General features: G+C 42.1%; 1 protein-coding gene across 6 annotated transcripts in view; it reads left to right on the top strand.

The window, feature by feature from the left end:
* Positions 1–12,770, top strand: part of SLC16A12 (solute carrier family 16 member 12) — a 75,659-nt gene extending 62,889 nt beyond the window's left edge. For all 6 annotated transcript variants that reach the window (XM_059398093.1, XM_059398091.1, XM_059398089.1 and 3 more), the window contains 4 exons: positions 1,064–1,207; positions 2,723–3,302; positions 5,562–5,821; positions 9,910–12,770. In XM_059398093.1, coding sequence (XP_059254076.1) covers positions 1,064–1,207; positions 2,723–3,302; positions 5,562–5,821; positions 9,910–10,172 — 1,247 coding nt within the window. In that variant the 3' untranslated portion in view covers positions 10,173–12,770. The remainder of the gene's footprint in view (positions 1–1,063; positions 1,208–2,722; positions 3,303–5,561; positions 5,822–9,909) is intronic.

The raw sequence follows: 12,770 nt of genomic DNA, 5'->3' as shown, positions 1-12,770 counted from the left end.
CTGATAGACTTAGATATAGTCTCAGGAGGGTCACTCCTTCCTGTCTTCTAGAGGTTCTATCTACAGCCAGCAACTGTGTTAACTTGACAGGAGACATCAGGCTGATGACTGGTTCCGTCATGTACTTTGGAGTCAGGCTCCGGTTTCAGCTTGACCAATACAAAATTATACTCCCCAAATACCCAGAGAACTTGCTCTTCTGATCTTGTTAGTAAGAACACTGGTACCAGCTTGTTCCACAGAAAGAATTTACGTGCTGCCCCTTCCCCCACCTCCCTTGCCGTCAGTCTAGAAGGCCCAAAGAGACAGAGTAAGAGGGTGAAAAAACCCTGCCCTTGGTGTCAGGTGCCCCAAGCAGTGCTTCTTGGTGATCTTGGACATGTCATATTCCCCTAAACTTCTATTTCTCTGCAGTCTGTTCCAGCTTTAATTAATATTCTATAAACCTGGCAGTTGGCACAGTTCTGACACATTGTTAAACCTCTACAAAGTAGAGGGAGGCCAACCAAAATATCACCGTGGACGTGAAGCATTTGATTTCTCATCCACAGAGTTTCCTAAAGCCTAAAAACAGTACCAGATTGTGAAATGTGTCTGTGGTCTCTTTCCCTGGCCTTCCCTGCCTAGCACTGCCAGCCACAGTGTCCACTTTCCTTCCCTGCCAGCTGACTGCCGTAATTATTGCTATTGGTGCATGATCAAAACCATATAAAACATACAAGGTACATCCCAGTCCAGGTGATAACTAATTTAAATAAGGAGCTGATTCACTGTTCAAAAAGCACCCCAGAGCCCTGGGATTATAACGGTAAGAGAATGAAGTGAGGGGGCCGCGAAAAGCAAGTCAGCAGACCCTGTCCTAATTCCAGCTTTGCTACCTGTTCTCTGTGTGACTATGGACAAGTCGTTTCCTCTTTCCTCAGTGACCGAATCCATAGAATGAGCAGGACAGGCTTGATGCTGTAAAGGCCCATCATTCTCGGCTTTGCCGATGCAACACCACAGTCTTCTCGCAGTACCCTCAAGGCCCTTCTGTTAAACCCATTTATTATTGCTTTTGAAGCGCCGCTTGGGAGTGTTGTCAGTAACCACTTATCCTGCCAAGTGGGAATCATGCTGGGTGGCTTGCTGGCCTCTACTGGTCTCATCCTGGGCTCATTCGCCACCAATCTGAAGCATCTCTACCTCACTCTGGGAGTTCTGACAGGTAAGGGCACTTGGTACCCCTTATCTCGCCCCACCCCCATTCAATTTTTGTTAAGCACATCCACAGAACTGTAATCCATAAAATATTCATCTTGCTAGATGTACCGTTTAGCTGACCTTGTTTATGCTTACCTAACCTAGCAGTTAAAAGAGCTGGAAATCCAGCTGATTGTACTGCTGTACTGAAAATGTACCAGCTGCATGATAAAAGTAACTGCTGGCTTCCCCTTGGGCAGCAGAGCATGGTGAGATTCAGTACTCGGAAGCAATGAGTGATTAGCCAGGGCAACATATATTTTCAGCAGTGACCATTCTCCCAACATATTTGCCAAGAACTAAAAATACTACCTCTGACGACCTGAGTCGGCCCTGCTTTATAGTGAAGATCACTGTCCAGTAAGTGGGGGTTTCTCTCAATGTCATGGAAGTACACTTTAGAGAATTACAATGAACCCTGCAGGAAGAAAAGAAATCCATGTGCATCCATAAATCAGATGCTAAGGGGACTGCTTGGCATCAAGGTGGGATCAGTTGGTGGCACTGGAGTGGCAATATGCCCCATCACTCAGAACGACTTGGATTAGCACTAACTCACAGTCTGTGTGTGCACCATGCCATAGCAGGTAGTGTGATCTGGCCAATAAAAGCCATAATCTCATAGTGATTTTATAAATCTGGCTCTGTCGGCTAAGAAAATGTGTCTAAAAGGCCCAGCTGCTAGGGTGTCCAGGCATCTCAGTTTATCAAGGAGGGCCCTGGTCGTAGCACTGAAAACCTCATCTCCAGGAAACCTACCAGTCCCGGCAAATCAGGATCATTGGTCACCCTGCAGTACGGATGGAAAAGGGAGCTGACGGTGGTTCTGTTTTTCCATTTGGATGCCATGAATTCCCAGGGGTTGACTCCCTTTTAGAATTTCTTGACTTAAAAGGAATTGAAGCTGAAAACCTTTCAGAGGCTTTCCCCTGACTTTAAGGACTATTTTCAAGTTACTCTGTCTATATGCAAAATCCGTGTATAAAGCTGGCATGACGTTTCCCAATCATGTGAAATTACCCTGGAATTTCACGGGGCCATATATGCTGTTGAAACCCAAATTCCAGAATAGTCCTGATGATCAGAGTTGTGTTTTCATAGGCCATGAAAAGTTGAGTTAATTCTCTGGATAACTTAAGATAAAAAGATTCGTTGATGGGGAGAATAAGTTTCTCTAGGTCAGCATTATCCTGATTTTCTAGTTAATTCAAATTCAGTTTTAAAGTTCTTCATTGCATTTTAAGAAGCCATATCCCTTGAGGGTTTCTTCCCAAGAAGAAAGTCATATATATGCTGTATTTTCCCAACTGTGGATGACTGGTTGGGGGAGACTCCCCTGAAGCTTGGTGTAGAAAATAGTTTTCAGAGGGTTTGACAGAAAGCCAGATTCTCCTTCATCCAAATAAATTTATTCTGAAATGTTTTCTTTCATTGGCTGTTCATGGCGTGCCAGCACTCATGGACTTCTCTCCATCCTTAGGTCTTGGATTTGCACTCTGTTATTCTCCAGCGATTGCCATGGTCGGCAAGTATTTCAGCAGACGGAAAGCCCTGGCTTACGGGATCGCCATGTCCGGAAGCGGCATCGGCACCTTCATTCTGGCCCCAGTGGTTCAGCTCCTTATCGAACAGTTTTCCTGGCGGGGAGCCTTACTCATCCTCGGGGGCTTCGTTCTGAATCTCTGTGTTTGCGGTGCCTTGATGCGGCCCATTACCCTGAAAGAGGAACAGATGACTCCAGAGCGGAACCCCATCAGTAGAACTCAGAAACAAGACTTCAAGCGAGTGGCTCCCTGTTCCACTTTGACTAAAAAATGGGTGCAGACCTGCCTCTGTTGCTCTTTGCAGCAGGAATACAGTTTTTTACTGATGTCAGACTTTGTCGTGTTAGCCATCTCTGTTCTCTTTATGGCTTATGGCTGCAGTCCTCTCTTTGTGTACTTGGTACCTTACGCTGTGAGTGTTGGAGTGAGTCACCAGCAAGCCGCTTTCCTTATGTCCATACTCGGGGTGATTGACATTGTTGGCAATATCACATTCGGATGGCTAACTGACAGAAGGTAAAATCCTTTGAGACCACAGCTGGTTCCCTACCAGGGGGAAGTTTTCCATATCTGAAAGCAACTCCCTTGCTTGTTCTTCCAGTGAGAGGTCGGCAAACATTTTCTGTAAAGGGCTAGAGAGTAAACATTTTTGGCTCTGTGGGTCATGTGATCACAGTTATTCAACTCTGCTATCATAGCACAAGCCAGCTGTAGACCCTATACAGACAAATGCAAGTGAGGGTGCACCAGTAGGATTTTACTTATGGATACTTAAATTTTTAAATAATTTTTTTAAAGATTTTATTTATTTGACAGACAGATCGCAAGTAGGCAGAGAGGCAGGCAGAGAGAGAAAAGGGGAAGCAGGCTCTCTGCTCAGCAGGGAGCCTGATGCAGGGCTCTATCCCAGGACCTGAGTGGAAGTCAGAGGCTTAACCCGATGAGCCTCCCAGGTGCCCCCGGATACTGAACTTTTAATTTCTCATATAATTTTTATGTATCAAAATAATCGTGTTCTTTTTATTTTTTTCCAGCCCACTCAAAAATAGAAAACCATTCTTAGTTCATAGAGAGTGCAAAAACCAGGTAGTGGGGTGGATTTGGCCATAGTTGCCCAAACGCTGTTCTAGATGGTTTGGGAGAGTGGATAAGTCTAAGTGGCCGAAACCTGTGGTAACTACAAGTTCTGGTGACAGATTTAATTTCATCCCAAGTCAAGTCTGTCCTCAGGCTGGGTGTTGTGGTTTTAGTTATTTTTTAATGACCCCAGAGGCTGGCTGGCAATGGAGAGAGGAGCAGAACTCAGTCCAGGCAGAAAGACCGGGGCAATAATCATGCATGATCTCTAGGCACATATTTGTGTTTGACAATTCAAAGAGCAAATACTTTCATTATAATTTTAAGTTTGGGAATCACAGTTGTCAGAAATCCACTAAGTGGTTTCTTCAGCTAATGCTTATCTGCTAGGATTGAAGAGAGCAAGGTCCTCCTCTTCTCCTAAACGGACTCTTCACACTTGAGCTATGAAGTGGGAGAGCAATGATCCTGTATTATGTCTTTGGTAATTAACCAGGGCTCCACTGCCGTTCTCCCGGGCTATGAATATTTAAAATTAATTCCAAAAATGTAGTGGGTAAGGAAAAGAGCAGAGAGCAGGGGCATATGCCTGGACAATCAACTCAACAAAGAAGTAGCCCAGTGTAGGTTTGATAGAGGTGTATGAAGTCGGAGATACGTGAGACATAAGTTCCTGCACTGACTCTGCCCCCTTATTATCCCTGTGAGCTAGGGAAAATCACTAACCCTCAGATCCTTAAGGGTCTTCATCGGCAAAACAGGCCAGTGCAATATTTTTCTATTAACCCTTAGCATTTTGTGAGATGGTAGGTTGAAAACTGTTTGTAAAGTATAAACTGCTGGTGCTGATATTATACTGAGTCTTTGTAATAATGATGGTATCAATGCCATTTGGTAACAATGATGAGTTTGGAGCTAGAGAGGGAAAGTGTAATGGAAGTACCACTGGGGAGGGCTCGAAATAAGACTTGGTCCTCGTACAAGACCTTCATAGTCTTTGGTAAAGCATTTTAATGTCTTCATATGCTAGCTTCTCCCTTTTATATGCTGGGGTTTTTAAAATATTTTATTTATTCATTTGACAGAGAGACACAGTGAGAGGGAAAACAAGCAAGGGGAGAGGAAGAGGGGAAAGGTCCCGATGCAGGGCTTGATCCCAGGACCCGGGGATCATGACTTGAGCCAAAGGCAGACTCCTGAACAACTGAGCCACCTAGGAGCCCAGGTGCCCCTATGCTGGGTTTTTGAGCATATATGACGTACCACATACCAGTGGATATCCTATTTGAAAACATCTAGTAGGATAGGCTACTAGGAAATGTTAGCTTCCTGATACTGTACCTGTTATTTTAGAACTATCCTTAGAGTAACCCTAACAAGATTGGTAACAGTCCCATTTTATAGCTAAAGAAATTGAGATTAGAAGTGAGCCATTAGGAGGTATAGAGTTGGATTCAAAATTCCCATCTTTCTAACTTCAGAGGGTATGCTACTTTCTGCCATACCATGTTTCCTGGGAAGATGCATTCTGTGTCTCCGTATACCAGAAAGAACGATAGGCAGACAACATAGATAACCATGGGAAGCCTTCTCTATAAGTAACAACGATGCTTATTGCTGGGGGCGGGGGGCATGGTTCTAAAGCTCTCGGATAGAACCCGTGCATACTACCCTCATTCTCGATCTTCAAATCCACAGGTGCCTGAAGAATTACCGGTATGTCTGCTACCTCTTTGCCGTGGGACTAGATGGGCTCTGCTATCTCTGCCTCCCAATGCTTCAGAGCTTTCCCCTGCTCGTGCCTTTCTCTTGTACCTTTGGCTACTTTGATGGTGCCTACGTGACTCTGATCCCTGTAGTGACTGCAGAAATAGTGGGGACCACTTCTTTGTCCTCAGCGCTCGGTGTGGTATACTTCCTTCATGCAGTGCCATACCTGGTGAGCCCGCCCATTGCAGGTAAGTTTCCGGAGAGATCCCCCAACCACCTCTTCTGTTTGTCATACCAATGTGAAAACAGTGAACTCATGCATAGACAATGAGGATTAGAAAATAAGTTGGGAAGAGTGAAAGAGAAAGGGATTCAAGAGCCATCAGAATATCATGGTCTTACTTATATCCTTGTTTTATAACTTTCTTCCAGCCAATGGAGACCTTAGCCAACTTGAAAAGAAAAAATCCAAAATTAGGGTCCTGATTCCCTTCCACACTAATGACGGGAGTAATGGAATGGAGCAGCTGTTCAAAACTTGTAAACAAGTCAGGCACATGTAGAGGGAAGTTTAGAGGGAGTACAGGGTTCCACTTGGGGATAGCAGGCAGTGAGGCTGAAATGGTAAGTGAGCATGTCACAGTGGAGTGCCTGGAGTGCCAGCCAAAGGAGCCAAAAGGGCCCTATATTCTTCAGAGACTCTGGATAATATTATGGGTTTTGTGTAAAGGGGTAATATGGTAGAGAGTATATTTTAGAAACTGGGACCTAGCAATTGACCTGGTAATTAGGGGAGGAGCAGTTAGGATTCCATTCTAATAGTTCAGAATCAAACTGATAGAGACCTACATTCGGGCTGCTGCAGCAGAAATAGAAATGAGCTCTTAGGGCAAAGAGGAAGTATTGGGGGGAAAAATCAACTGAATTTAGCATGTGGGAGTGAGGGAGGAGAAAACACAAAGATAACTTAGAAAATAATGGCATGGTTGAAAGAAATAAGGAAGCTGGAAAAAATGGCTTTGCCAGAAAAAACAATGAATTAAAAGTTTAGAAATATTCAGATATCTGAAATACCCAATAAAATGTCCAACAGAGCTGTTTAAAGATGAAATCTGAGCTTTAGAGGGAGGCCAGATTTGGATTTAAAGATTTGGGGATTATCAGATTAAGCATCTAGAATGGTTTGTGAACCGTCAAATGCTATAGAAATTTAAAGCATGATTGAACAAGTGATTTGACAACTATTTATTGCTTGCGTGCACCAGCATTTCTGTTGGCACTACTATGGCAGCAAACAGGTCAGAGTCCCTCCCTCCTTCCCGGAGAATGTGGTCTAGACCAGTGTCTCTCAAAATGGAAGTTCTGGGACCCCCTGCGTCCAAACCCCTTGGGGCCCTTGTAACAAAACACAGATTCCTTGATTCTCCTTTGTGATCTGAATCTTTCCAGGAATCTACATTCTGAATCAGCTTTCTTGTAAAGCTCACGCACAGTAAAGATTGAGAATAATTGGTTCTTTTTTTATTTTTTTGTTTTTTATTTTTTATTTTTTTAAAAAAGATTTTATTTATTTTATTTGACAGAGAGAGAGATCACAAGTAGGCAGAGAGGCAGGCAGAGACAGAGGGGGAAACAGGCTCCCTGCTGAGCAGAGAGCCCAATGTGGGGCTCGATCCCAGGACACTGAGATCATGACCTGAGCCGAAGGCCGCGGCTTAATCCACTGAACCACCCAGGCACCCCAGTTGGTTCTTTTTTTAAAAGAGCTTTTTTATTTATTAGAGAGTGAGTGCGCAAGCCCAAGAATAGGGTGAGGGGCAGGAGGAGAAGCAGACTCCCCACTGAGCAGGGAACCTGATGCGGAGCTTGATCCTGGGACTCCTGGATCTTGACCTGTACCAAAGGTGGCCCCTTAACCTACTGAGCCATCCAGGTGCCCCGCAAATAATTGGTTCTGATTTTATCACCTGCCTAAACTAAAACTAAGAGAGTGAAGGTCTCTGAAAATAGGCAAAAAAGAAACGAGCCAAACATGTGCTTAGAAGAAAGGAAGGGAATTTTTGAAGAAGGCAGGATTTCTGCTTTAACTGATATTGTGAATAAAAAGTTTTGAATTATTTCCAAACTCTAGTGATTGCTAAAGAAGCACACTGGGGGGCAATCTGGTTGCTTCAGAGCTGTGGATAAAATATCCTGGTCAGTTTAAACTGGTGATATTGGGCTACATGTTTAATGCTTCATTTTGGGAAGTGCCCCAAAATGTTTTTTTGGGGGTCATTTTGGGGGCAGTTTCCCAAAGTGTCCCCACATCCTCCCTCCATAGCCAATTTTTGTGTTCACCAACCTTTAGGAGCAGTATAATTCTGTAATTCTTTTAAAAAGTCACAGTGCATCAATGAAATTGGAATTCCTAGATCTTTTTTCAATCTGTGGCCTTCCTTTGGCAAATCAGACATTATACTTATTTATTTTTTTTTTTTAGATTTTATTTATTTATTTGACAGACAGAGATCACAAGTAGGCAGAGAAGCAGGCAGAGAGAGATGAGGAAGCAGGCTACCCGCTGAGCAGAGAGCCCGATGCGGGGCTCGATCCCATGACCCTGGGATCATGACCTGAGCCGAAGGCAGAGGCTTTAACCCACTGAGCCACCCAGGCGCCCCAGACATTATACTTATTGTCAGGCATTGGAGAATCTTACCATTTATTTAATTACCTTTAAAATGACAACTCAGTCTCTTCTGTTTGGTGCTACCGAAATATATGCATAAGTAAATCCCACAATAACTAAAATATTTGAGATACTGTGAATTGTAGGAAACTTTGTGGGGCTTATAACAATTTCTCCATAACATTTTTTAAGAGATTATTTATTTATTTGACAGAGAGAGATCACAAGTAGGCAGAGAGGCAGGCAGAGAGAGGGGGAAGCAGACTGCCCACCTAACAGAGAGCCCGATACAGGGCTTGATCCCAGGACCCTGGGATCTTGACCTGAGCTGAAGGCAGAGGCTTTAACCAACTGAACCACCCAGGCGCCCCTCGACATAACATTTTTGACTAATGAATTGAAGTGGGTGAAAGGTAAAATCATATGCCTTCCCAGTGGATTTAAGTTTAGAGACACTTTTTAAAAAGATTTGTTTTATTTATTTTAGAAAGAGAGAGAGAGAACATGAGAGGAAGGAGGGGGAGAGGGAGAGAATCTTCAAGAAGACTCCTCACTGAGTGCAGAGCCTGATGTGGGGCTTACCCCCACGACCCTGAGATTGTGACCTGACAAAACCAACTGAGTCACCCAGGCACCCCAATTTAGAGGAATTTTTTTTTAACTTTTTAATCAGAAAATAATTGCCTGCCGAGGTCTAATTTGACCCCATTGATTCTCTGATCCTTGTGGCCCATGTTTTGCATATCATATACCTTGGTCCTCCTCAAAATTTTGAGGTGGAATAGCTATTGATATTAATTTGTTGCAAGAAGAAATAAAGGGGGAAAGAAAAACCCATGATTGCAAAATGATACCCGGTGATACGAGGTGCAGTTTGCATTGGCAACTTCTATGGTGGCCCAAAGGTCTGATTTCAAACTGCCCAGGGTACAGTGACTGGATCCAACTGAAAATTTGAATTCTGCTTTATCCAGAAGCATGTTATGTTACTCAGGATAGACAGTATGTGGGTACTGGGAATACTACTAACATTCGGTACAATTATACAACAAACATAAATGATCCCAACTCAGTAATTTGAATGACACTATTTTTTTTAAAGATTTTTAAAGATTTTAAAGATTTTTTAAAGATTTTAAAGATTTTTTAAAGATCTTTTTAAAGATTTTTTAAAAGATTTTTTTATTTGACAGAGAGAGATCACAAGTAGGCAGAGAGGCAGGCAGAGAGAGAGGAAGGGAAGCAAGCTCCCCGCTGAGCAGAGAGCCCAATGTGGGGCTCGATCTGAGGACCCTGGGATCATGACCTGAGCCGAAGGCAGAGGCTTAAACCACTGAGCCACCCAGGCACCCCTGAATGACACTATTTTTATCTTTTCTTCCATACTTGCTGGTATTAATAATAATATTTGTTGTGTGATCTCTAAGAATGGGACACTGCTCCAAGTACTTTACAGAACAACAATCTGTTTTATGTGTTTTCCTAGAAAACAGAATGCAGTTTTCATTTGCTGCACAATATTTTTAGATCGGCTTTGTGTGTCAAAACTATGATGGTGGTGCTAGCAACCTAGTGTTTCTTATCATTAGAAAGCATTAGATTTTGGAGCACGTAAATAATTGGATTTTACACTCAACAATGTAATTTTGTGGTTGCTTATTACAGGATGGCTTGTCGATACAACTAGCAGCTATACGGCGGCATTTCTTCTCTGTGGATTTTCAATGATATTCAGTTCTGTGTTGCTTGGCTTTGCTAGACTCGTAAAGAAGAGGAAAAAAACCCAGCTGCAGTTCCTTGCCAAGGAATCGGATCCCAAGCTGCAGCTATGGACCAATAGATCGGTGGCTTACTCTGTAGCAAGAGAGTTAGATCACAAAGATGATCAGTGTGTGGCTCTGACAGTGCCTGGTTCCAACCCCACATGACCCATGGCCTTGAGCCTGGGAATCTTCAGGGCTGAGAGAGGTGGGACCACTGGACTGCACGTGTCTCTGAAACATTTAATTTTGGCAGAGACATTGCCTTCCGAGGAAATTACTGTTATTATTTTATTAACGTTTATAGGGGAAATACCAAATAACAAAGCAAGTTGGACTGGCTCAGAGTTTCCTCATTTGAGATTTGTATTCACAGTCGAACTTGTACCTTTCAGGCAATGAGCATCACTCTATGGAGAATGTTAGGACGGAGCTGCTATAATTCGCTGTAACTGGGGGTAATTTCGAAGCATGACCAAAGCAGATGACATTGGAAAGCTTTGTTGCCAACTCTGCCCCTCTGTCTGACTCCCTCAGAATGGAAACGGAAACAATGGCATGTTAGATGTGCTCACTTGATGCTTTCTTGGAGAAAGGGGTCTGTATAAATCACTGCCTTTTGCAGAATCTAAAGCGTTCTTCAACAACTCCGTGTAAAGCCCTAGTGAGAAACTCTACTAGAGAAAGAGTTGACATCTTCACCTCCCACCTCCACAGAAGGCTTCTTCCTAAGGCTGAGCCCCTCCCCTCTGATTAGGCACCCACATCTGTTAATATAATACTGAATTTAACAGAATACAGCAAGTCACAAGGGTGATTTCTAAAATCTTACCTGACATGTTAATACCAACACTTCTCTCCCCCTTTTTTTCTTTAGAAACAAAGCTTTTATTTGAATTGTACACACAGTCCTGCCAGGAACTGAAAGTGTTGGCAGAATTCCAGCTGGGCAGGAATTGAATTCTTGAATCAGCAGGTCTCTGATGGGAGGTTTTTTTTTTTCAGATCAGACATTTCGGTTCATCATTACCCAAAACAGAAACTTGGGAGGTTAGCCTGAAAAATATTCTAAAGGTGAGATTCCTTTCTCCCTGGGTTAAGTTTTTATCTTTTTATGGATAATCATTAGAAACTTGATTCTAACTTGGGCCTCTTCACCTGAGTGAGAAGGCTTTAGGGATTCGGCTGAGCATCCCAGTGCTCATTAATTAGAGCTTTGGTCGGGGGAGAGGGAAGAGAAGCTTAAGAAGGCTAATGCTGTGACACTTTATAGTTCATAGAACTTGTTTATGTACCTTTGCTCATTGGATTAGAATAATTTACTCATTCTCAAGTACTCTGTTTTCCTACAGTTTGGAGTAATTTCTGACTTTTCAGAGGGAGGACGTGGGAAAGAAGAGAAAGGCCAGATCTGCTGGCTTGTCTCCAACCATTTGCATCCCCAAATTGTGTCATACCTGTAAATTAGAAGCAAGTTACACCGTTGAAGGGGGATTTTAACTATGGAAAAATTTAAAATCTGAGCCTCAAAGAAATATTTTGACCCCGAAGTCCATTTTATCCATTGTCCCTCCAGAGGCCTGCACTGAGGAAGATCTTAGGTTGACTAGGCATGTTCAGCAAGTCTTTGCCTATAACTGGATTACATCATGAAATTACATATTAATACATTGCTTTCAGAATGAAATACTGCCTTGATTTAATGGAAGAAAGCTGTAGTATTTCATAGTTGTTTTCCAAAGATAAATTTGAATGTTGCCTGTTATCTGTTTTACTTAGTTTAAGGCTGTAGTTTTGTTTGTTTTTTTTTTTTAAAGATTTTATTTATTTACTTGACAGAGAGAGATCACAAGTAGGCAGAGAGGCAGGCAGAGAAAGATGAGGAAGCAGGCTCCCTGCCGAGCAGAGAGCCCGATGCGGGGCTCGATCCCAGGACCCTGAGATCACGACCCGAGCCGAAGGCAGCGGCTTAACCCACTGAGCCACCCAGGTGCCCCAAGACTGTAGTTTTGAACCCATTTACTTTGTCACTTGCAATTTAAAAACAAGATTTGGAAAATATCTGTAAAAAAGTCAAAGTTAAATGAACTTATGTGTGTTTGGAGTACCACTTTACACTAAATGTCATTTCTTGAATCTTCAAGCCTAAAGATTTTTTGAAATATAGTTATAAATATTCTTATACATATTTTTTTCCTGGTGATCACAGTAAAATTTTGTTTATCCAGCTCTGCAATATAATTTCTCTAAAGTATTATAAGTATTCATGAAAAATGAGTATAGAAACCAGAGTTTTTAAAATTTTATATAAAATAATTCAGATATTTTACTTTATACATGCATAAATTTATATTTTAATTCCCTTTTGGAGCAACATTTTTAGAAAACCAGCAAGGAAAATGTAGATTTTTAGAGTCTATCATTGTCTAACTTCACAAAATGTTACTATTAAGGTTCCATGTGCCTATACTGTTTATTTCAAAAGGGAGGAATTTGTGGAATGAGGTATTTTGTGGAATCAAGAACAAGATTGTGGTGTGATGATTCAACATCTTAAATATTACTTTATATCACTTCAAGTTCTACTTTGAAATTGATAGAAAAGCAAAGAAACTAACTTCTATAGATACATTGTACCATTGGGCCTTCTTTTCAGATTGAGATTTTACTAATAGATCGGATATTTATGCTAATATTTTCTTATTTCAAAAGCATAATAAAGTGAATTTATATTTGTGTTTGGAAAAATATATTTTTTTTCCTGTA

Source organism: Mustela nigripes, chromosome 4 (assembly GCF_022355385.1).
Source record: "Mustela nigripes isolate SB6536 chromosome 4, MUSNIG.SB6536, whole genome shotgun sequence".
Taxonomy (NCBI): Eukaryota; Metazoa; Chordata; class Mammalia; order Carnivora; family Mustelidae; genus Mustela; species Mustela nigripes.
Note: the sequence above shows the minus strand (reverse complement) of the source record. Positions and strands in the feature narration are given on the sequence as shown.